A 25,997-nucleotide genomic window follows, 5' to 3' on the forward strand; every position below is an offset into this window, starting at 1 on the left:
TGGTGTGAACATGTGACTTCAGTCGATGAAGGAAAACAGTTTTGGCGTATTAGTGAATTAATGTCTTTCCCCAAATATAATCAAACGATGTTAAGATGGTAGATCTCACAGGCTTGTGCCTCCGGCTGCTAAACCCTGTAACACAGATTCCTCAGATTTCTGTTTGTCGGCTGAAATTCATTGCGTGTAAAAGTGAGAGACTGATGATGATGGTGCAGCAGGTTTCTAGTTGAGGAGGATGTTGAGGGGGGGGATGATCGGTGAGAACTATGCTTGGTTTCGTCACTCTAATGATACCATAGAAGAAGAATTGACTAAATTAGCCGAGATCATCAGAAAGGAATTCTCCTTTAATTCCACAGCACAGAATGATAATCAGATTTATTCTAGTTTTGTTATTTTGATTCCAGCTGGAATCAAACACCACAATCAGGAGACGTAATAAGAAGTAAGGATGTTTCTGTGTTTAGGTAATAATGATAACAACCAAAGGAATTCAGTTATGAGCCAAGAGCTGAGGAGGGAGAAGGAAGAATATCACAAAAAAACACTTTGGTTACACGAATGTGTTTTGCAATTATTTTATTGGTTGTGTTTTTCTGAGCAACTTAAAAATCTCTCACTGCAAAAGTTCTTCCATCTGGTTGTGATAAATCTAAAGATGCTTTGAAAAAGTTACACTCCTGAGTCCAGGTTTTATTTTGGTTTTCTAGTAACAGAGGTTCCTAAGGCTGCTGCTCATCACGGCTGTTCACTTTCACCTCTGCCAAGGAGGTTATGTTTTTTTTCTGTTTGATTTTTAGCAGGATTACACAGCAAGCAGTACTTAACAAAGGGGGGGACGGGGGGGCATTACCCGAGGAAGAACTCATCCGATTTTGGTGTGGATACTGATCAGGGGGCAGATCCTGGAATATTTTCCTCAACATTGCAAAATTTCAACAATTTTTATTGTTTCTCAGAATAATAATAAAAACCAATGTAATGAATGTATTTACGAGTGTTGGCAATTTGGTTCAGATCCAAATAAAAATGTGGATCAAGTAGATTCAGATGTGGTTTCATAAGGGGACCGCTGGGCCTTGGTGGAGGTCTGCACTCTTCTAGTTATGTGATTGTAATTTATTCATAGGGCCCTTTTTATTCGCTAAAACCAACCGCTTCTCAAAGGAACCAATTGGCGTATAAAACAAATTCAGCAAAAACATGTACTCAAACAATTTATTTTATGCGAAAATTCTAACAAATTGAAGCTCAAGTAAAACCAGGCGAGTCCAAGTAAAGGAATCACGGAGTGATCCGTCCTGATTTCCTCAGGCACTGCCCCGTCCACTTTTTATAGGCTTTCACAGAAAATCATTGAGGCTTGAAAGGGCTTCCAGTCAACCATCATGGACTGTGAGTAGCTCGCCGCAGAGCTGTCTCTGTGCTGTACAGGTGTGTGTGTGTGTGTGTGTGTGTGTGTGTGTGTGTGTGTGTGTGTGTGTGTGTGTGTGTGTGTGTGTGTGTGTGTGTGTGTGTGTGTGTGTGTGTGTGTGTGTGTGTGTGTGTGTGTGTGTGTGTGTGTGTGTGTGTGTGTGTGTGTGTGTGTGTGTGTGTGTGTGACTGGCAGTGGATTCGCTGTCAGGTTTTGTTTTAAAGATGCCAAACAGACTGTGCTACTTCCACAACAGCATATGGAGGAATTTAAGCACTTCCCATTTTGATTTGTGCACAGGCTGTTGTTTTTGTATATTTTTGGCAAGGAACAAGAGCTGAGATAATTCAAACATATTTGTGAAAAAAATTAAAAGGCTGCGAGCTGCTGCTGCAGTGTTAATAAAACTAATAAATAATCTTCATAGGAAGCACTTATGGCTCTTAATGCACCTCCTCTCACGTTTGAGTTACACTACGCCGCTTATTGCATTAATGCACCGGACCACCAAGGAATATGAAGAGGTAGCTCATGTAATGGGTTGAGGGAATCCTCCGGTGCATGATCACGTGACTTTGAGAACTTTTGAGAGCTTTTAAGAAATTCATATTCTGAAAGATCAAACCCCTGGAAAGAACTAAAACAAACAAAAGACCACAGGGCCTTTGTGAAAACAAGGATAGTGCACGTTGAGGACATTATGAGACACGGCCTCCCTCCTTTCTTAAGGTCGGATGGTTTTTTCCTCTTGTATTTTCTTCCCCCTTCATAATTTTTTCAAGGGGTTTGTTTGTGGGTTTGCAGCCAGAAAACCGAGCAATGTAAGTTTTCCTGTGGGTTGAGAAGAGGAGCAGAAGATCGGGGGAGAGACTTGTCCTGATTGGACCGTTGACAGCATCTTCATCGGCACCTTACACCGGCAGCACTTTGCTTTTATTTCCACGTCAGGACACATGCTCCTGGTTACGATGACTAGACTTGTCAAAAGGCTCTCATGCTAATTGCAGTTGGCACTTTTCACATGTTCCGAGGCCAAGTGTACTCCTCTGACTTCTCCGGCTTCCATAACGTATGAAGAAGTCTCTCTGTGCGACTTTATCATGTAAAGCTTTTCTTTGTTGCTGTTGCTCGCTGCGAATTGGTGAATAGCTTCCCCCACTTCATGCAAATCCAAAGCCACATTAAGGCGCTGGAGAAAAAAATCTACAAATTCCAATATAATACTGACTAGAGCCCAGTGGTTACCAGGGTTTTGTTACTGTTATTAAAGCATGAAACTGGAATTGCACTCTGTAGAATGCATACATCCGCCTAGAGCCAACAGTCCCCTCATGAAACCACATTTAAATCCTCTAGATCCAGATTTTTGGGTGATCTGCACCAAATTGCAAACAGTCATACACGTCAGTCCTCTAACTTCCAGATTAACAAAAAAAAAAATCAAGATCAATTTGTGGATTTCTTTTTCCTGGGAAATCTGTTTCATGTAAAAATGTCCGATCCCAAATGTCTGGACATTATCTGGAGTTTAAGTCTGAAAACGACCATATTTAATCAACATAGAGTGAGTGTAGGCTAATGATCTGTTACTCTTCCTCCAACTCAAATGCTCCAAACTGAGAGTTTACTGCTATGAAACTATATAATCATGAAAGTCAAGATTGAAGAATCAACATATGTTTCTTTGCTTGTTTTTAACGTGTGTGTTGAGCTAACGTCTGTCCTGCTTCATTCTGTTACAGATCATGGATGAGACCCAAACGCAGATAGCCTGGCCGTCCAAACTGAAAATTGGAGCCAAGTCCAAAAAAGGTAACTTTTAAAAGTTTCCCACAAATCGCATCATGAGCTCTGTTTTCATCTTGTTAGATCTCAGGACTTTCCCTGAACGTATCACTTCAGCTCCTTTCACCAAGACTCACAATGAATTTATTAGACGGCAACAAGACCAGCTGCTGGACTGTCTGTGTGAATCTAAAGCTGGCAGCACAGGTTAATGATTACGAGTCATTGTTGTTTTTAACCAGGCATATGTTCTCAGGAACGTCACTGGTCTGTCATTAGTAATAAGTCAACGGAGAAGATGAAAGCTCGCATGTTTTCTGTTCCTCACAAGCGAGACATCTCATCTGCACTGAGGAATTTGGGAGTTTCTTGTATGAATCTCACACATTTATTGGCTGAGGTTGTTCCTGTTCTCCTACCAATAGCAAAAAAAACACCATGGTTATTTAAAGCTGTTCTGGGAGGGAGTGAGGCGGGGTTTAAGACGAGCGGGGGGTGCAGTTGTGCCCACTTTGTTGTTCTCAGGAGGATTGAGAGTATGCGTCCTCCAGCCAGATGTGGAGTCCGATGTCGTTATGTAACTTCCTCACTCACTCACTCTCTATACGGGAAGGAAAGTTGACATGGTTGCATCAGAATCTCAAACATTTGTCTCGCTGGATACTTAATCAAACTGCAAGAACTGGCAACTCACTCACTCACACACAATCATTCATTTGACCCAAGTATTATTTCATTCACAAAACTCGCCTCCAGCACCACCTGGGAAGGATGTTCTGTTCTCAAAGTGAGAATATAAAAAAATCTGACCCATGATTTGGAGCATGGCAGACTCTGTGTTACGTAAACGGAGAGAAGTGGAAAGGAAGTCGGGTAATCAGCCGTTGTCTTATGAGACTTGTGAGTGGTTCAACCACCTGGGCTCATGGGAGAAGGGAGCGAGTGCAAGAGAAAGGACAAGAGGACTAGATATCATATCTTCTTACTAAACATGTCTGTTTGTGGAACACATCTCGTGAGCCGGTCATCTTATTAGCTTCACACTAGGCTTGTCTTTGGTTAATTGCCCAGGGAGATGCAGAACCTAGAACATTCAGTCTTCTTCTACGTCCTTGGATAAGCCACAGCTAGTGCAAGCTACTGGGTCAAACCACAGGTCAGAACTTTCCACCAGATCATTTTGAGAATCCGATTCTTTTTATTTCACAAGAGTTGCAGGTGCTGTTCTCAGTCACGGCAGCAATAATCACTTCCTCTGTAGCAAATTGCCTTTAATGTAAAAGCTAAATGTTTGACTTGTTGCTGCAAAGCCTCCTGTTGAGCTGAATAGCTAAAAAGTTGTGAACTTCAGTCTGAAGATCGTGTCAATTGCTGAGCAACCCTCTGAAATAGCAAACGTGCAATATGTGAAAGAATAACATCAGTTCAGTAAAATCAATATTATAAATACGCCACACACACGAACAGTAATTTATTAAATGCAGTTTCATTTTGGAACAAAGCATTGACTATGACACTTTCATAAACCAGGTGAGATGAACGCAGTGAAGCAAAGTGAAGTTTTCAAATTTCACTTTGCACCATCGACTGTTCTCTGCTCTACTCAAAACGTCCAGAACACAGACAATAAAAAAAGTGACAGTATATTGTAGACGTGTTTGAGGAGAATTCCCTAATAAAAGGAATATTTCATTAGACAGACAGACAGAAGGATGGATACTTTATTGTTCCCAAAGGAAATCTAGGAACAAGGGGGATTGAAACAGCCCATTTCAAACAGACAGGTTTAGAACTAGTTCTATTCTCTCCTTCTTAGGACAGCTGAAGATGTATGAGGGGTTAAAACCTCTCGGAGGCCACCGGGTAAATGATGATCCACATTCCTGTCTCCCCTCCTCATCTAACACAGGATGTGACAACACGAAACCCTCTCTGCACCTTAAATAGCTGATGATGTATCTATTTTGGTTCTGGATTATTTTCAGCTATCCCGATCCCGTTGGGTTTGTTCGGCTCGTTTCCCTGGAATCCTGCATCGGCGTCTTCTTTCTTGTGCAGTCTGGAACCAGTTACCCTTGGCGGGACGGCTGCTGATGCGATGGGGATTTTGTCTGTTTGTGACCTTTGCCCATGCGGGGCCGCACTCCATCAAAATGCCAGCTCCGCCTTTTCATTTATCACCTGCAGCTAGCTATGGCTGCCACCTGCACTAGTGTGATAAGGGCTGTTGTGAGCCTCTGGGGGCAGGACGTCATCAGGACGCTGTCGGCGATTACGTGTCTACGAGACAGCTTCTGGCCTGCCTTCCTGTTTTAAAGCACTTTTTTTAATCCTAAAAGTTAAATGTATAATATTTCTATGCAGTTTATATTTTAATACCACTCCCTGCTTCGTGCCATTTGTCTGTTTCAACATTTCCGCAGATGTTTTGAATGAGAAACTCCAAACCAAAAGGACTTAATTCCCCTCATTTGTGTGGTATTCTTCCAACGTAGTCCCGAGCTGGAAAAATGCTCCGGCCGTGCCAGGACAGAGCTGCAGGTCAAAAGGTTTTTTTCTCTGTCAAGTGAAACTGTGTAAAATCGGTGCGATTGAAAACACTTCACAGCTGCAAGCCTGCCCTTGTTTGTGTTTGAGTCTATATGTGTTGCCTTTGCCGAATTAAGACTGTAGGTGTTCATTTTTTATTCCACAATCAATCATCGAAAAAAAAAAGCATACAGCTCACTCCGCTGTAAAAAATACGGGGGTGTTCTACATCACGGCTGCAACGCTCGTTCAGCCTTTGCTAATGTTTGCCAGATGTGCTGCACAGGTTAGAAGCTGGAAGAATCATACTCCCTCCAATGGTCACATGAGGCGCCACAGGAGGAAGTGTAAAAGATTTCTATTGTTCCCGGCAGCCGCTCAATGGTGGGAAAGTTTCCTGGAGCCGGTGTTGAGGCTGCAACGCATCTCTGACCGCTCTCGCTGCTCTTTTCTCTTTCTGCGTTGTTTACCTGTGTCAGTCTGCAGCTTGGCTCTTAAGTGCTGACCCCTCGAAGCGTCTTGGAGCGGTTGTTGCTCCCTGCGACGCGGCTCGTCTACGAGTGTGTTGAAATCGCCTGACCCTCGTGACACACTTAACAAGATCAGTGCTTGTTTGCTGGCACTCGGTGGTTCTCATGGTTCCCAGGGCCTATTAAACCGAGCGCTGGAGCTTCTTCTGATGTGTCAGAGCAACAGAATTCTTCAAACTCCGGCCATGAGCCAGGCTGTGCTGTTCTCTGAAGGAGACTGTGGACATTTATGACAATGTGCAAGTAGAGAGTTATAGTTTTTATCTCCAATTTATCAAGGAGGTAATCTAGACCTACTTCAAACAATCCTATCCCACTTTGGAAGAGTAAATTAGGCAAAAAGAATACATATAAAATGTAATAATTTGCAGTGCATTTAAATAATCCGAAGATCCCCCAAAACTACTGATTCCCATGAGATTCAAAATAAAAAATCTGTATCTAGCTAATGTAAATGTAGCTTCATAAGGAGGCTGTTTGGCCATGGTGGAAAACCGTTGAGGATTTTTCACATGCAGACCTCTGCAAAAATGTAAACACGCATAATCAGGGGGTTCTCCAAGGTCCCAGTGACTTAGAAAAAATAAATCTGATTCAGCAGGTCCTGTCTTACGGCCATACTGTAAATCTGAGGTGTGTGTGTGTGTGTGTGGGGAGGGGTATTCCTGGAACGGAGCTTACTTGACTTCCTGCTGCTCACTACAATTAAGACGATGGGCCGTGGGTATGTAGTGTGTATTTCTGTGTGTGTCTGTGTGTGTGTGTGTGTTTGCCCACATATTCACGTTTTGATCCTCCAGGGGTCCTGCATGTGCCGGAGCCAGATGTCGACCACAAACACGAGCATTAGCTTTCAAAACTCTAGGTATGCAGCGTTTGTTATTGTTGTTTCTTTTTTCTAAGTGGAGTGTTTTGAAGCTGAAGAGTTCTGCGGAGGCAAAGTTTTCTCAAGCTATTAGCTCCATAATTGCACGTTTTCTCTGTGCGTGCACTCCGTGTATTTCCACAGAACACTGGGATGTCGCAGTGTCTGCTGCGGCCTGGTATCATGACGGCTTGAATTTGTGGAAACATCGTTGGTTTTGTGCGTGTGAGCTGAGAGAGAGCGCACAGACACACACAGACACACTGACTCCTCTGCTACTACGTCTGCAGAATCACTGACTGTGTGTTTTCTGAATGACAGAATGAGGTTTGGGGAAATGTCGTGATAAACATCCCATGATTGCGTCTGTCTTGTATTGAGACTAAATTGAAGCCGAACAATTATCTACAGCTCACGGTGTCTCTATGGAGCTCGACTGACTCAGGGATTGTATACTTCCACTCATCTGCGTGCACCCCCCTCCCTCCCCGTGCCGTGTGGTTACTCGCCGATTTAAATGAGACCCGGCAGATATCAAAGCACCAATTACTGCTGCGGAGCTTTTCTGTGACGCGCCGTAATTTGTTGATAAATGCTGACTGCCGTGTCGTGTTTGGTTAAATGGGGTTTAACTTGTGTCCCACTTTCACATTCTGTCTGCCATTCATCACCACTGACGGACTCACTCACACTGAACTGTTTGAACAAGCACACGTATTAAACACCAGCTCTGTCTCTCCCATATTTAATGTTGCTCTGTCTCTTTTTTCCTCTCTCTCTCTGCAGATCCTCACATCAAAGTGTGCGGGAAGAGGGAGAATGTGAGGGAAGCCAAAGATAGAATCATGTCAGTCCTCGACACAAAGGTGCAGTACACATCTTTAATACAATGTAGACTTCATGTTTATGTGTGCACTTCTCTCCCTGTCTCCTCTGCTTCTCACACTTTCTCGCTCTCCAGTCGGACTGAACGTATTTCACCTCCCCTGTCCCTTTTGTCCAAGTGACAGACTGCACACAGCACCAGCTCGCCACCAATCTAGCCAGATACTCACATCCCGAGCTTGCCGTGGATTGCAGTGTGTGCATGGGGGTGTCCGTTACCATGGCAACACGAGAAATCCCCCCCACCTGGGCAACTTCACCGTAGCTCCCCCTGGGGGAAGGCAGTCATCCTTGCACTTTTGGAACAAACAACACATAATTGGCTTTGTTTGCAGCGTTTCATGTGGTTTTGTCACGAAGAGACGCAGTCTGGCAATCGCTGCAGAGTTATTTGATATTTTTACTTTATTTTTAACGCACTTCATTCGTTTCCATCATTTCTAAACAACTGCAGCATGTGAGAGTGTTTAAAGGAGAGGAAATTGCTTTGGATCTTGTTGCTATTTAGAGGATGCAGATGCTGACCTGGACCGACTGACTAGCAATATTTATAATCAGAGGAGCAGGGGTGCAAACCAGAGAGAGCACTAAGGTTTGGTCCTCCTGGTGTTTGCACTTATAAAAGTCACTTGGCCATTAAAACAGACAAATTAGATTTGAACCGAGATGGCGGGTACTGTAAAATATTATTATAACCTGTCAGAGGAGATATTAGACACACAATCCTGCCGCAGGGACACAATCAATTGTACAGTTTGTACCAGATGCCTGCACGCACAACTCATTTGGCCGATACAGCAATATTTTTCCCAAATAAATGCGGTGTAGGACATCTACGGGATAAAGTTCAATATTTGTTCAGACGCTGTGTTCATATTGCCTTGTTTCTGCTATTCTCATATAGCAGCATGCACCTTATATTCGCAATCCACTCAGACATCCGTTGTAAAGTGTTATCGATCTTCATTTCACCCCATCCCTGTCTTCTCTGCTCATTAGAGCAACAGGGTGACGCTGAAGATGGACGTCTCCCACACAGAGCACTCCCACGTTATCGGCAAAGGCGGCAACAACATCAAGAGGGTGATGGAGGAGACGGGCTGCCACATCCATTTCCCCGACTCCAACAGGAACAACCAGACAGAGAAAAGCAACCAGGTGAGTGGAGCTGCAGACAAGGATTCACACAGTGCAGACACACCGGGTCAATTGGGAGTGGAGCGAGATGTTTCCTGCTGAGTTTGCCTTGAATCTTTAATCTAATGGATCACAACACTGCAGCATGATTATGGTTTGAGTTAAAGTCCGTTGAGTTCTGCTGTCTCGACTTAACTGTCATCTCTCTGCAACAGCTTCATTGCTCCTGGTGTTGGTTTTTCCGTTCTGGAAAGTGTATTGGATCTCTAGTCTGTTAACTGAGTGTCACGGGGTCTCAGACCGGACAGGTTGCAGAGAGTTGGTGGACTCGGCTGTTTAGTTTGGCCGACCCAGAGGAAGCCGAGGTGTTTTGGCTGGACTCGCTAGAAGAGCAGTAGGATCCTGCTGTAATTACCATCAAAGTTTAGTTTAAGTATTTGAGGAGAGCTTGCAGCCAGGCACGGCATCAGGAACGCATGTTTGCCAGGTGCTCTGCAGTTCACCTGTGAAAGTACTGACGGGTTCCTTTTTGGAACTTTAGTGATTTTGACCTCATCTCTGCGGGTATTGCATGGTGTGCACACAATTAGGCATCTCAGAGCATCTCACAGACAAACCTCCTGCAGTCTTACTGTAATGATGCAAGTACAGGCTGATAAGTAGCAAGAGACTCCTTTAGACAAAGGAGCCTTAAGCTTGTCTATTCAAAGGCTTTCTCATTGCATCAGAAAGCATCTTAACAAGCACAGTGATTCTGATGAGCAAATATATATATATATATATATATATATATATATATATATATATATATATATATATATATATATATATATGTAACGCTGAGAATCAATGAAGTGGGAGTAGCTATAACAATGCTTTTAATTTTTAAAGATAAAATTGTGTCCACAGCACAACCAATATAATGTGTGTTTGTGTGTGTGTTCTCTCATTTGTGAAGGTAAAGAAGGCCAGAGAGTTTTAGTAATTTCTAGGGCTAGGCGACATATGATATGACAAAAATTATGTAAAGACAAATTATTTTACATATTTTTTTGAATATTGATTATTATCATGATATCACTTTTTTGATATTGCTATTGAAGAAAATTATATTGTGAAAATCCCTCAACCCTGTTCCTTTTTCTTGTCTCTTTTTTATTCATAATTTGATTTAGCTTTACACACATGCGTTGACAAATGGCAACAAACACTGAGACACTATCACTACAACCATATGGATGCTAACAACAAAACATCCATAGTATATAGACAAATAGTGTTTGTCTTATTTTGCTTTGGCGAACCAACTCTCGATGTTTGCTGTTCTCACTCCTGTTCTCAGTTTCATTTATTTTTCAGCAATGGCTCCTCAGAAGCAGGTTTTGATTTAACCCGGAGCTGAAACACTGAAGCAGCTCTTGGTTTGTTACACATCGATAAACGGTTCCCTATGAGCAAGGGGAAAGAAAAAGAGAGGAGAAAGCTGACAAGAATGACTGATTATGATGTTAGAGTCATGGTATCGTTAGTGATGTGGTTCATGAATATGAAACATCAGTTTTAAGTCAAGAGGAAAATGTTTCCTGTTATTTGTCCTAGATTTTGCTCTTAACACTGAAATCAAGTGCAGCTATATGCAGGGATGTGAGCCTGGCGAACTGGCAAACTGATTTACATTTGTTCCTTTTTATTGTGAACAGGTGTCCATCGCAGGGCAGCCAGGAGGGGTGGAGGCGGCTCGAATGAAAATAAGGGTAAGTTGGAACCCGGCCACGTCTGTCCTGAAGGGATACTCCATCTGAAGTCCAAAGTTCTGAGTAACAGTCATTTCCTGCCCTGCAGGCTTGTAAGTTTGTAGTTTTGACCTTCATTCAACAGGCCGATAGCAGTCCAAGAGAAGAAAACATCAAAACATCCATATAAAAACTTTTCAAACCACTCCTGCAGCTCACTGCTTATAACAGGCCTGTTTCTGCCAAATACACGTCTGCCGCTGCTGCAGCTTGGACACATGACGACCCCGCTGAGCTTCAGAGCAGGCATGTGGATTAGTTTCACAGATTATTGTAAAGTCCCATTACTTTGATAATACTCCAGTGTACTTTGTCTGAGTTAAGTCAGACTTAAAGGTACAATACGTAACTTCGACCACTAGGGGTTCCTCAATCAAAACCATAACAAAAGATCTAGTTTGATGATTCCGAGAAGCAGATTGGAATCATGGGAGTAGTTATCTTCTCCACCATTACACATTAAAATCTATCTGACGAGGCTTTAGGATTAATCTGTCATTCAGGAAATATAAATTATTTATATATTTGTTTTAAAACCACCAGCAGCAGAGATGGAGGGATTCTGTTGGAAGTTAACGGATTGGTTCACGAGCTTCCCTTAAAAACAGATACTTCCTCAATTACCAGACTCGACACAGCCAAGTTCACTATCGAATCATAGGAATGGAAGAGCGCCAGTTGTATAGTAAATAACCGTGCACTCCAGGGACAGTTTCAGCGCTTCCTCTAAGCCACAAGCACTATTCCTAAATTATTCCCAGACCACTTCTCTAGAACATTTATTAAAATGCAGGCCTTTTCACCGGCCAATCTCCAGCCCGCGTCCAAGCCTCATCTCCCTCTCGAGTTTCAATCTGACTGGAAGCTGGACCTCCAGCCTCAGCTCTGTGGGCACAGGGTCTGCGTGCTCACGTGCACTGTTAACGGTCCTCTACTGTGGACTGACCGAACCGTGCGTGCATGGGAGGCTGACTGAGTGAAGTGTGTGAGAGATGAGGAGGGAGAGGGGGGCTGGGTGGGTGGAGAAGGTCATAATGAATATTTGTGCGGTGTGTATTGGCAAATGTCAGCATGTATGCATACCCCTCCCTCTCTGCGTTTAATGGTTGTTTTCATAAGCAGCAGGCCACAACCCAGTTCCTCAGCTCTTCTTTTTTGCTATGGATGGAGAAAAAAAATTGGAATCAAACCGAAACGTAGCAGCTTTGTACAAAGGGGTTTTATAGTATAAGCTGTAGAGAACCACAAAGATTGTTCTGCCCTCCAAAGAACACGGAGTCAGCGAATGAGCGGGGTGGATCTAAAGACAGGTTTCCCTCTCTGTCAACTGGGCGTCTTTTGATAGAGCCAGACCTTGATACTCGCCTCGTTCCGTGATCCTCAATTACCTTGAATGCTGATCCATAAAACACTCAAAAGTCACAGCTACACAGTCCTTCCACATGTTAATTTGATCTTTTATTATCTTAACCACTAAACCTGGAGGCAATTTCCTCACATTTCAGCAAAATAAAAGGACGCATATCTGCCACTTGAAGCACTCTGGAGCACTGTAGAACGCAGCTCTCCTCAAATAACATATATGCACAATCTAATCTCCATATTTTATTAATGGACACCAAATTTAACAAACATAATTTCCTTTTTTTTTTTACGGTTTATGGTTTAAAGGATTTATTTCCTCGCTTCAAACAAAGATTAGAACTAGTAGGGCGCTCTGAGAGTGTACTCCTCCCCCCAAGTCTAATTCCCTATCTATGTTGGCACGTGCAAAACAAAATTCTACCCATTTGTTTGGAGCTGCACCAAAATTGAATGGTTTCCCTCCTATACTATACTGTATGCTGTTGCCATGTTTTGTGGTAATCCATCCAGTAGTTTTTGAATAATCCTGTCCTATCTGCATATTAAAAAAAAATGTAAAGACTCAAGTGTGAATGACAACATGTTGCGGGTTACGATCCCGATTCCTCCTTTTCATTCTAAGCTAGTGTACCACCTCCTTATCCCAGCTTCATATTAAACAGACAGATACATGAAGAGAGGAATTTGTGTTTCTCAAAAGTCAATTTTGATTTTTGGCAACACACTGTAAAATATAGCTCTGGGTCTATTGCAGTTTCTTGAACCTCCCCCCCATCACCACTACCCTATGGCAGAGGTTCATCATTGCATAACATAATACAGATCAGTGTGTTTGGTCCTGGGTGGCCTTTAAACCCACATCCTCCCTCCCTCTTCCTGAGGAGCTACACTAGCAAAAATGTCCCTTAAACCTTCAGATACACTGCTGTGGACATTTAAGATCGACTGTATTTCTGAGATCTTTTGGGTGGAGCTCTGTTTGAGTCGGTAACAGTCGGTTGTTGAGGCGATGGATTCTCCGGGGGGTTTTCTATGAGGTGGAGCTGACGGGCAGGTGATGAAAGCTCGGTTCCTTGAAGATATTGTGATTTCTCTTCATCTCTCACCTTCGTGTCAGGAGAACTGAGGCCTTTTAACGGCGCCCTCAGACTGAATACATGTGAAACTCATATCTGCCAGGTGAAAGAGCTGCAGTCAGCTCCAGCAGACAAATCAGTCCATTCTTCATCCTGCTCTCGACTCCTGCTGTTCAGCCTGTCCTCTCCTGCATTTCCCTCAGTGCTGACCTACATTTCTCAAGCCCTCAGAGAGCGAGTGCTGAAACGTGATATAAATGTAAGGCCAAGCGCATATGGGACTGATCAGGGATGCATTTCTTTGGTCAGAGCAATTCATGCTGCTTGCCCTTCACTGGCAGCCAAAACCCTAGTGGCGCTCTGCCCAAGAGTCAATGTTTGGATAGCGCTCCGTGTGTGCGTGCGCGAGTGCTCTGTGTGTGTGCACGTGAGCGTGTGTCCTTTGTTAAGTGTGTACGTGTACATTCCCTTTAGTCTGTCTGTGTATGGGTGTGTGACTCCTCTCCCGTGCATACATAAGTAAGTGTATACACAAAGCGAGGCCTTCCTGTCTGCATCTATTTTGTTTGAGCGACTGCTGGGATGCAGAGGACGGGAGCTAATGTCTGCTGCTGCGCCTGTGGTTTGAATCGCACTCTTGAAATTAATGTATGAGAGTGAACAGAGCACAGATCGCTGATGGTTTGCAGAATTTTAAAAGACATAGTTTGAATGACTGGGTCGCCATAATATTTAAATGAATGGCCCCAATGATCCCAATACAGACTTAAAGCAGACTGAGATGCAACTTTCTGCTGAAGGAGGGGTTTTGCATCATTTCACACACGTCTACACCAAAGAAGGCATTTTTTTTAGTTTGAGTAAAGATAATAGACTGTCTAGTTTTACTTTGTGTTTTATTTCCCCTTTGCAGAATCACAACACACTTTCTAATGTTAAATATCTGCGGTATTCCAGTTGTGATGTTTCATCTCTACCTTCATGTAGAAATCTGATTCATTTTCTCTCTCTCTTTCTTTCATTCATCCTCCCTCCTTCCTCTCCTCCTCTTCCCCTCCAGGAGCTGCTCCCTCTCGTGTTGTCATTCGAGCTCCCCGCCATCATGCAGTCCGACCCCAGCTCCCCCACCGTGCAGCACATCTCGCAGACCTACAACCTCACAGTCTCCTTCAAGCCCCCGACACGTCTCTACAGGGCCACGGGCGTGGTCCGCGGCTCGCAGAACAACGCCAACGCGGTCAAGGTGAGGAGTGAATTCAAATCACATTTCCTCACTTAAGTGCACTGTTGGGCCCTGGCAGAGGCAGGCGCTCCACCGAGTGCCATTCTAGTTGTTTCAGTGCTAAATGTAAATTCCAGGCCATCTGGTACATTCCATCCAAAGTAAATGGAATATGGGCTGTATTTATATAGCACTTTTCAAGTCGAGATCACTCAAAGCGTTTTTTAATGCAAGTCACATTCACTCGTTCACACACGGACTCGTGCAACGCTTCTATATGCAGCACATTTTCCCTCTCACACGTCATTCAAACGCTGTGGGCACAGTCGTTAGGGGCAATTTGAGGTTCAGTGTCTTGCCCTGAGGACACTTCGGCATGCGGACCGGAGCAGCAGAGGATCGAACCGCTAACTTCTAGTTGGTGGACGATCCGCTCTACCCTATGAAGCTACAGCCGTCTAACTTAGCACTAACAGTACATATTGACCCCCTCAGCAAGAGACCAAATAATAAGATCCTAACCAGCCAGTGTTACTTTAATAACTGAACCTGTGCTCTTTCTCTCCCTCTCTCTGTGTCAGTCATTTTAGATTAGATCAATATTTGCTTTCGCACCCTCTCTCCCCCCCGCGCTTACACGGCGAGCCACAGAACCAGAAAAGGTTTCCAGAGCCTCACCGCGTCGAGGCCCACCAGCACTGTCGGTGTTCCTCACTTTTCTCGTATAAACTGCCTCATTACCCATCAGCACCACAGGGGCAGGAGAGTGATGAGAGATGTTCGGTAGCTTTAACCGGACGCTGCTCGTCTGCACGGCTCTTTTAACTGTGCCCACTACTGGAGCAGCAAGTTCATACATCTCCCCTTGGTCACATTTCTGTTTGAAAATTGGTCTTTGAGTTTCTCACTGTTTCACTCCTGCAGCTTCATGGACATGCTGTACTTCTTTAATACGAATGTCCAAAGCTGTGTCTAGTAAAAGGTTCTAAAGTGTCCTCCCATTATCTCTGCCAAGAAATCCTACTCACCAACTATCCCGTCCACTACTGGGCCTCATGTCAGTTGGCCAGCAACTGCATTTGCAGACCCATGTGCCTTGTAGTGCACATTCCTATGTGCTGTGTACTGCAAATGCATAAATGTGTATGCTTCAGCACAGCCTCTGAATGTGTGGTGGGTCCGAGGGGTCAGTGGAGAGGGGGAAGCGTGCCAGATGAAGCCTGGAGGACTGGAGGAATATGTGTGCGATGTTATGTGGTAGTGGGAGACCCTTGGAACACCATCAAGTTGCCAAAACCACCGCGGCTTGTTGTGTTACGCTGGCCGCAGTGTGTAGATTCCTGTAGCACGCTGGAAATGACTGACTTTACTGGGCCAAGTGATGGCTTGCAGAGACAGTGAGGAATTAAACTGTTCAACTGGGCAGCAGATACTGGAAAATACAGTAATAAAGATAATAGTTTCCATCAGTTATATAGAAAATACTGTTGCTTGTTTAATTTGTAGAGCCCACATGGTTCAACATCTCTCATTGTTCACTGATGTTAATGGATATTCTTCCACACTAAACATTTAATGCTTTTTGTAAGAAATTAACAATTTGTCAAAACTTTGTGATTTCAATAGTTTTGTTTGAAATTCTTGATAGAAATCAGTGGGCATTAAAAGTGGGATTTTATTGTGTCATTACACTACAGACAAATAAACTGAAAGTTGGGATAAGTGCTGAAAAGAGGTGTTTATTGATCATTAAAATGAATGAGGTTAACTGAAATAAACAATTAACTGAACAATTTATTTATCTGACATAAAGTACCAAACACTCTCTGGCTCTTGTGAGTATTTTTATTGTGTTTCTTTGTTTTTTTGTGGGTAAATTGAAGCTCTTGGGGGTTTTAGACTGTTGGTTGAGCAAAACAAGTAATTAGGAGATATCACATCATGCCGCAGGGAAATGCTAAAGTCATTTACTCTTTTCCAAGCAGTTATAGACCAAACAGTTTCATCCAGAAAATGATTCACAGATCATAATGAAAACGAACAGCGAAGTTTGAGAGCATATACCACCACCACGAAGGCTAATGCCATATCTCACCATGTCAAAGCAGTGTTTGTTTACCATTAATTATCTAGATTGTGGAGACCCACCAAATTTTAATTTGTCCCACCACAGTTTCATAATGAACCCCCCAAAAATGTGACACTACTCGTAACATAGGAGATGTTTAACTTGGTGCTTTGCTCAATTACTGCATTGTATAGCTCTAGATGTATTTGGCGCACTATTTGCTCGGTGCAGTTTTGTTGCAATGCTGTTTCCCTCACGCCAAACTTGTATGTCAATATTTAGTGTGTGTATCCGTCACTCAGAACCTGTTGCACTTGAGTGTTTGTGTGCATCTGCCTCCGCGACCGTCGTAGATGGAATAAATTATTTGTGAAACGCTGTAGATAAAATTTTTATAAAGTTCCTGGATACGTCCGTATATTCAGATTTGGTTCTTTCCTGACCCATCAAACACATATTTCCCCCACGTTTCATGGTAAAACGTATACTGTAGTTTTTGCATAATCATGCTAACTAACAGACAAAAACATTTTGCATCTATTGAAAAAGTAGATACACTGCACTTCTATTGTTTGTAGATCCCCTGCAGTCATATTTTAGGACATAAAAAGAATCAGTTTGGAATAATAATAAAGTCAATGCATTAACACACTTTGTCCTTGAACCAATGCAGACTATGATCATTTGGTAACAATAAGCTAAACACATTAAGTGCAGGGAAACTTCAGTTTCGATGTTATTTCAATGATTTGTCTCCTGTGGTCCTTGTTTCTCCAGAGAGGTACAGCTCTGTTGTTAGAGCACCTGGCTGGCAGCCTGGCGAGCACCATCTCGGTCACCACCCACCTGGACATCGCACCGCAGCACCACCTCTTCATGAAGGGCCGCAACGGCAGCAACATCAAGCACATCACCCAGAGGACGGGCGCCCAGATCCACTTCCCTGACCCCAACAGCCCCCAGAAGAAATCCACCGTCTACATCCAGGGCACGATCGAGTCGGTCTGCCTGGCACGGCAGTATCTCATGGTGCGTGGCTCTGTGTTTGGTTTAATGGCGTCTGCCGGTTAAGAACAATAACTCGAGACTTCTAAGCATTGTTTATGTGGTTAAAGGGTGGCAACGGCAATATATTCTTCACATGCACAGACTCCACATGCAGTGCGGTCGCTGTAATGGGATGTCATTGTTTCATGGACGTCATCATGGTATGTGTGAGTGATGCCTGGGGTTTGAGATGGGACTCAGCCACGGATGCTTTCGAGGGCTTTGAATCAATTCTCTTGGCTCTGCTCAAAACTGCCGAAATGTTCTTGTCGGTTCATCAACTATCTGTAGCCACCTCAAAGTCGGTCTGTGCGATTTATGGCTACCACATACCTGCCTGTCAGGAGGTCACGCACGTTTGCATCAGATTCCCTGGGTTCTTAATATCTCGTGCGCATGAAGATTACCCTTATTGGTGTTAATGGTTTGGCTTGACAGTAGATTTTGGCAAACTGGAATCTCATCCCTGCCAGTAACTCAGAGGTCAGCACGTTAGCATTAGTGTTTTGGAGCAGCAGGATCAGCCTCAGATTTAAATTTTTAACAGCTGAAATGTTATGCGGTCATTCTTGTCTTGCTGCCGGTGACCGCCGAGGCTGCTCTTATCTGAACGACTAGAGAATAGAATCAGAAATCTGCTTCAAAAATGTCCAAAAGTGATGGCTGCTTAATTACTGTTGGCTCGGAGCTTCTGCTGAGCTGGTGTGTATGAGACATCTCGGCCATAAACAGCTCTGGCTCCGTGTTTGGAGATCGGTAATGTGGGGCAGTAATTCAGCCAGAGCTGCCTTCTCTTTGTCTGCGGTCTCCCATTCGGCCCCGGAGACACTTAGCAAATGCCAAAGTTGCTGTAATGACTAAACACGACTCTCTCCTGCTCTGGAAACAGGACACACAAGTGGGATCCTCTCACTGTCTGTCTGAGTGGGAGTGAAAAGCGGCGGATTTACGAGAGAAGGGTTTTAGAAGAGGGAGCAGAAGCACAGAAAGCAGGGGGACTGTAGAGTCCATTGAAATAGAAGTTTAAAGAGGAGTCCGGGAGTCACTATGAAAGTAAAAGCCGTCCTGCCCGCAAGTCCGCACTGTGTGATTTGGCCTCTTCCAGCCAGACTGTAGATTACAGCTCGGATCCCAGGCCCTGTCACAGCCATCCTGCTCCTATACTCTGCTGCTAATTACACCCACTCACAATAGGAGCGCTGTCCAGCTCTCGGCGCAGAATATAGACGTCTGTGGCACTTGCGGTGGTGATCATGCAAAACAGATTGCTCTTGGCGGAATTTCCCCGAGCCCAGGGTGGGATGGATCCAGCAGTGAATCTTGTATTTATTGGTATATGGCAAACATGTAGGTCTACAATGGTGAACTATAAAGAAATCTTTACTACTGTTAGGAGAAATGGCTCAATATAGGAACAAAGAAGCATCAAGGTCTGCTCCTGACAAAGAAAACAAGTATTTTTGTTACTCATTTGATCTTTGTTTGCTCCGCAGGGCTGCTTGCCTCTGGTGTTAATGTTTGACATCAAAGAGGACATCGAGGTGGAGCCTCAGTGTATCACAGCACTTATGGAGCAGCTGGACGTCTTCATCAGTATCAAACCAAAGCCAAAGCAGCCCAGCAAGGTAAGAGACCAGGCCTGCACACTCACACCGCCCACTAAGCTTCAGGGAACTGTTTAATGTTGAGATATTGACTCAAAAATATTGCACACTGGTTTGTGGTGCCCAGTGGATTGTTCCCAATAACTTTGGTGTTCCCTTCGGATTCCTCTGGGAACAAAATGGGGTTCAAGTCCAGGTTTCTGAATGAAATATCAAGTAGTTTGGCGCATCTTCCTGTTCCCCTGGAAATGACCTGACAGTTCATCTAGTTCAAAATTGCAGTTTCCTTTTCATTTCTTTAGTGAAAATAATCCACGTACAACAGAATTTATAGCTTGAGCTCATTTCTAGTGTTCGTTTCTAGATGGACTTTTAAAATGAAACAGCAAAAATCAACTCATCAGCCTCAGCTGTACTTGGGGTGTTTTATGGCAATTATCAAATGCCAGCATGCTAATCAATCCATCAATGTCATTGTGAGCATCTTAGTTCACACTGTTATTCTGCCAGAGGGTCTATAAAATGCAAATGTTGAAATGCAGTTATACAGGCATCTAATACATGTTACATTAAATACTAAGCCACTGATTCTGATTTCTCATTCTTCTATTGTGCTCTTGGAGCTGATACCTACATTTGTTAATGTTGGGTTATAGAAAAGACAAGTGGGCGGCTGTGGCTCAGGAGGCAGAGAGGGTCGCCCGCTAACCAGTTTGCTTTCCGAAGTTTCCTTGTGCAAGATACTGATTCCAAATAGCCTCTGATCGCTGTGCACATAGTGTATGAAAAACGATGGCTGCACATAGGAGAGCCGAATGAATGTGTGTGTGACTTGGACTTTAAAGTTCATTGAGTTGTCGATAATACTGGAAAACACAACATGAATACAGTCCATTTACAAGATAAATAAAATGTCTAATTTCTACCAAACCTTAAAGTTTTTGAAGGAAAAACATCCGAACCCTTGACACAGAGAAAACCGAGCTGCTGTCGTACTTGTTCCAACACAGTCAGGCTAAAAAAAGAAAAAGACAACCATGAAACAAATGAGCCTCTGTTCTGTTGAATCACTACTCATCATCAAATGTCCCAGCGTGAAACTGAAATAAATTACAGATTGCCATGTCACATTTCATCACCTCTTGATGAAATTTCGAAAAGGAAAAAGTGGAATCTTACACCAGGAGGACTCATGCCACACCAACACTGAGAATAGTTTTGGCAGATTTGCCCCGATGGGGAATCACAGTGTGCACACAGCCTGCCGTGTGTGTGCCTCTCCTGACTGACAGAAGCACTAAATATTGTTATTATGCCTCAGCTCTTCCAACTAAGAAATGGCCGACTTGATTTTCAGTGTTTTTTTAGTAAATCCTGTCGTAAATTGGCCTTTCAGTAAACTGAGCCTGAGTCAGTAAATCATGTTCATCATTTTTCATATATCTTAAGAGGATTTGCTCACGCTTACACTAACATGTGCTGCACCTGTATTCAAAGACAACCTCCGATGTTCCACCGCACACAATATGACTTGTAATCATGTTTCACCACTTGGCCCGGTCCTGACTGTCTCCTCGAGGTGCCCACGTCCCAGCCTGAGCCAGGGCTCGATGCCCGAACCAGACAGGCCTGTGGGGACCGGTGTGGAGGTGCCAGTGTAAACACGGACCCAGCCCAGATCCTCTTAAGACCCCTTCACTTTAACATTTTCACGAGGTGACAGCAGTAATCCTAAAAGGCCCCTCCAAACACATTCTGTAGCCTCTGTGCTCGCGGCGCTTTGGCAGACCTGTAAAGGAGTGTGTTTATGTGTAAGAGTGTGTGTGTGTGTTTGTGTTTGTGTGTGAGAGTGAGTGTGTGTGTGTGTGTTTGTGTCGGAGTCACCGATCCTGATTGGGATCCATTTTTCCTACGACTCAGCTCTGGCACAGCACAAAGAGCCCGGGCATGATTTATGCACGTGCCTATTTTTATTTGATGACTCTAAAGGGCAGGGTTTCTGTAAAATGAAGAAACAGTTTCTCTCACTTCAATCTTTACTGTTTTTGCCACTCGAGTGTTGATGTGGTGCTTCGTAGTATATGAGCAAATAGTCTTATCTCGCCTTCTCTTCAGTCATATCAGTGAGCTGGATATGTGTTCTATGCAGAAGATTGAGAAACGCTTCTCGTCAGACTTCGCTCCCATGTCTCCTTCTCTCTCCCACACTGCTTCAATGTTTATCCTTCTAATCTGCCTTTAATTCCCTCTTCCTTCCTCCCATTTATGTTTCCCCCCCCCTCATCCTCCCTTTCTCTCCCTATCTCTGGGGCCAGCATTCCCTACCCTATCTACCCCTCCCTCCTCCCCTGCCTCCTTCTCTTCTGCCTCTCTCCTTTCGTCCTCTGACTCTCTCCTCCACCTGCTTCTTTTTTTATTTGTTTTTCGTTGCTCATCACCTGTTCCCTCAACCTCTCTCCCAGTCTGTGATCGTCAAGAGCGTGGAGAGGAACGCAGTGAACATGTATGAAGCCCGGAAATTCCTCCTGGGCCTGGAGAGCAACGGGGTGTCGTGCTCCTCTCCCTCCGTGGCCCTGAACCCGAGCAGCAGCGGCCCGTCCCCGTCCCTCATCTGCCCCGTCGGCCTGGACATCCTGGCCTCAGCTGGCCTGGGGCTGAGCAATCTGGGTAATCACACTGACTAAATTATTAAGAGGCTATTTGTTTTTTTTTTCCACAATGGAGGATAAAGATAAAACCTTTTTTTGTCTCTCGCATGGAATCCATTAAAATTTGAATATCTTTTGCAGATGAACGAATGCTCTCGTACATCTGTGTCGTGTCTGTACGAGAGAGTTTTTCCCTCTTAGCAACAACAACCAGCGAAGATCTCTCGGAGCCAGATGTCCCTAAAGCCTCCTATCTCCGTGTTTCCGAATAATTGAGTGCATGTGATTCTAGACACAAATATTTTTTCAGCATCCACATAAATCACATCCAGTGAGCCGTGATGCTGTCGTTTCTATACGCACTCCACCATAGGAGATGTTGGTCCGCAAATCAAACCTCTGGATTTCATGCGAGCTCCCAATGTGGAAATCTTTGATCAGTCAACCATCAGAAAATAACCTCAATACCAGTTTAGTTGTGCTAGTTTGAATGAATCAGGAGCTTATGAATCACAGGATGATGAAGAGTTATTATGGCGTAGGAGTTTGTTTGTCTGACCTCAGCATGAAGGCACAGAGTTCAGCTTGGAAGGCATCAAGATTTTCTTCAGTGTTTCCATGGGCGAACTTTTAACTGGAATTAGTAAGTTTAGTTTCATAATGGATATTTAGCCCTGATTATCTGCTCTTTGCCTAAATATGATGCAGTTATTTGGGCCTCGGATGCAACATGGAAATGAGGACGTGAGTAATTTATCAAAGGAAATGAGATGGAAGATTAAAATGATTTATTGCTACAAGCGCTGCTGCTGCTGCTGGCGATAGATCCATCACAGATCTGCTTAAGTCAAATAAATGCAGCATATTTCAAAATCTTGCCTTAACAAATCGACATTTATATTATTTATACATTTGCATGTTCAAAAAGAGGAGGAAGATTATGATCATTAAATAATCACCATGATATGTTTACGTCTGCCAAGGAGTTCAGGTTTGCATCCAAGTTTGTTTGTTAGTCTGTTAGTAAGCAGGATTAACACAATAACTACTGGACGGATTTCCACGAAACTTTATGACAAGATGTGGTATCGGTCAGGAATAACGTGTGGATCTGAATCATTGCACAGAGCCTGGAATATATATTGTCTTTCTTTAAATTGCAACATTGAAATTAACGAAACAAAATTGTTAATTTCTCGGAACATAGTTAATGGATCTTGATTTAAAAAAAAAAAAAAAACTGGCATGTTGAGAGGACTGATATTTGTAAGTGTGTGCAATTTGCAGGTAAAACAAATTGATTTTGATTTGTGTTGAGAATTTATTGATTTTTGAAAAAATGTAGCATATATGAAGTTAATGATTTTCATGGTTTTGTTTGGTGTCCTTGTGTCCTCACCAATTCAGATGGGACAATCAAATAAAAAAAAAAGCTAAATGAAGAACAATGTGCCATGAAGTCCCCGTACAGTAGAATTGGGTTCTTGCTGTCTAGTTTAAACCCAGGGGCCGGGGGGTGAAGCTGTGGACGGCCACATCCTGGCCTTTAGTAATTGCTACATGCTTCTCTTCCTCAGATTACAGACCTGTCTGCCAGCAGAATCCATGGCATTATTCCTGGAGCCAAACTAGCCCCTTGTTAAAGCCACAGACCTGCTTCTTTCTGTTTTCATACACTGTGTTTGGGTAAAGACACCAAGCACCACATTGTTGGTGCTCTCAATAACATGGTTTGGTTGGGTATATGGACGCACGAGTTATGTACTTTTGCATCCATGACCTTGTAGAAATGTAAGTAATCCTTCCCGACGTTCGCTGTCTGGTTGATGGCAGTTCGAGGGAATTCCAGTTTAATAGCCTGAAGACCGAAGATTATTTTCTGAGGGCCTCGGGGTAACGTGTGATTAGCTTGAAAAATGTCTCCACGCTCTTGACAGGACCACCGCTGATCCATTGAGCTCCTGTTCTCTCCTCCTCAGGTTTCCTGGGTGCAGCGGCGGCCCACTCCCTCGCCAACTCGGCGGCACCGAACGCCCTCCTCAACAGCTTGAACTCGTCCATGAGCCCTCTGCAGAGCCCGAGCCCCAGCACCCCCACACCCCCCTCCCTGTGGCCCAGTTCACTCACCAGCACCCAAGGTCCGTCTGCAGTATTTCTGTCACTTAGTCGCCCTGGTGTGTGGTTTTGTTGGCACCCTTTCATTTCAAGTGCATTTTCAAATTAGAGGTGTTATTTTTACCAGTGTGATATTGTAGAGACATTATACTGTCCATCATAAAAACAACAAACATACAACTTGTGGTTGAACTTTATAGGTCGTTTGCTGGACTTTTCCTGTAACTACTACTGTAAAATATCTAGAGGCATGAACACACAGGAGCCGACAGAGCTTGTATTTCTCTAACGACTTCATCAAATCTAATCTACGTTCTTTGGTTCCAGGCTTCACGTCTCAGCTGATGCTGCACCAGGCCGCCCAGGCCACCCTGAACAGCATCCTGCTGTCGAGCGTGCAGGGTTACACACACAGCACGCCGTCCCCTCCCCCGGGCCTGGCCCCCATCGACAAGCAGCCCAACGGGGTCCCTGACTGCAGCAAGGGCTCCTGCACTCTCAATGGACACGTCAAGGTCGGCACATGCTGCAATTACCTTAAGTACATTCTGGGTTTCTGCATGGTCTTACAAAGTCTAAAACAAGTCTAAAATATTATAATAATATGAATTGAATGCCTTAAAAAGTCTAAAATATTGCATTCTGGATCTTAAGTACATTTTTCTAGGTCTTAAGGTTTTTAAGTTTTCATTTAACACCTCTTTAATTGGCTTTTAAATTAGTTCTTTGGGTTTTGGCAGTGTGCATCTTGAGACTTAAATTTCATTCATTATGGTCTTAAAAAGGTTTTACATTCAACACATTGACACATGTTCATCTGTTTTGTATGTTTTACATGTATTATTTTTTTTTAGCACCCTGGCTCAGTCTATGGGAGGATGTCGACTGCGTCACTTGCAGAAACAGTTTTGAATCCAGCTCCATGTGATTCGGTCCAAGAGGCCAGCGGACACAACCCGTCTGAGCCACTTTCCAGCAAGTCCAGCCCGGATGAAGGTATCCCTCTTGAGTAAACTCTGCTAGCCCAGCCTGCACGCTGTGAAATCTCTCCTTCTGACCACTGGATGCGGTTTTTCGCATGAATTTCCAAAGGCCGGATTTAGCTGCAAAAATCTTGCATCATTCTATGAAAGTAAAAAAAAGTATGAGGGCATTTCAGAAAAATAGAGGACGGTTCTGTTATTGTCTCTTCAGAAAGATGCAGATTCTGGCTTTGTGCATGATCCATCTGCTCATGTTGCAAGGGCCAGAATTCAGATTTATGTCTGTGCCGGTTGCACACACTGAAGAACATGTGTAGAATATGTCAGTCTACGCAGCCATTTAATGTCGTCTGGATAAAATCATGTCCGCATCTGTTTTGAATATATTCACACAGAATATTCAGCTCTACAGAACGTAAAGGTTAGTGAAAACACCTGTACTCCCAAGCTCATGTGCTAATCACCTTCCATCCAAAAAACATGAGCTTTTCCTGTGAAACGTGTTAGTTATGAGGTGAGCAGAGCCCCCCCCATGCCCGTCATCTGTACTGTCCTGACTTAACCAGAGACACTCTCTGTGTATATATATATATTCTTTATTGTTTTAAGTACACATAACAAATGCAATTCCCAGAAAAAAATTAAGTAAAGAAATACAAAATTGAAGATATTTAATAAATACAGCACTACTTATTCCACAAGAGTTAGACTTGTAGTAATAGATTGGACTAATCCACAGGTGTAATATGTTCTCTAGAATATTCTAACATATATATTTTTTTAATATCTTACTGTTGTAAGAAAGCTGCTCATACCATGTGGGAGAATGTGGGAAACAACCAGTGCATTTAACTATTTATTGTTACTGCAGTTCAATCTTTATTTCAAGAAACTTTCAATTCAATGTTAAGGAAACCATCGTGAACCA

General features: G+C 43.6%; 1 protein-coding gene across 2 annotated transcripts in view; it reads left to right on the top strand.

The window, feature by feature from the left end:
* Positions 1 to 25,997, top strand: part of LOC133020600 (protein bicaudal C homolog 1-like) — a 61,704-nt gene that overhangs the window by 25,321 nt on the left and 10,386 nt on the right. For both annotated transcript variants that reach the window (XM_061087221.1, XM_061087222.1), the window contains exons 3-13: positions 3,160 to 3,229; positions 7,913 to 7,992; positions 9,011 to 9,169; positions 10,849 to 10,902; positions 14,443 to 14,625; positions 17,450 to 17,701; positions 19,213 to 19,344; positions 21,786 to 21,990; positions 23,951 to 24,109; positions 24,414 to 24,601; positions 24,941 to 25,082. In XM_061087221.1, coding sequence (XP_060943204.1) covers positions 3,160 to 3,229; positions 7,913 to 7,992; positions 9,011 to 9,169; positions 10,849 to 10,902; positions 14,443 to 14,625; positions 17,450 to 17,701; positions 19,213 to 19,344; positions 21,786 to 21,990; positions 23,951 to 24,109; positions 24,414 to 24,601; positions 24,941 to 25,082 — 1,624 coding nt within the window. The remainder of the gene's footprint in view (positions 1 to 3,159; positions 3,230 to 7,912; positions 7,993 to 9,010; positions 9,170 to 10,848; positions 10,903 to 14,442; positions 14,626 to 17,449; positions 17,702 to 19,212; positions 19,345 to 21,785; positions 21,991 to 23,950; positions 24,110 to 24,413; positions 24,602 to 24,940; positions 25,083 to 25,997) is intronic.

This window comes from Limanda limanda, chromosome 15 (genome assembly GCF_963576545.1).
Source record: "Limanda limanda chromosome 15, fLimLim1.1, whole genome shotgun sequence".
Classification (NCBI taxonomy): Eukaryota; Metazoa; Chordata; class Actinopteri; order Pleuronectiformes; family Pleuronectidae; genus Limanda; species Limanda limanda.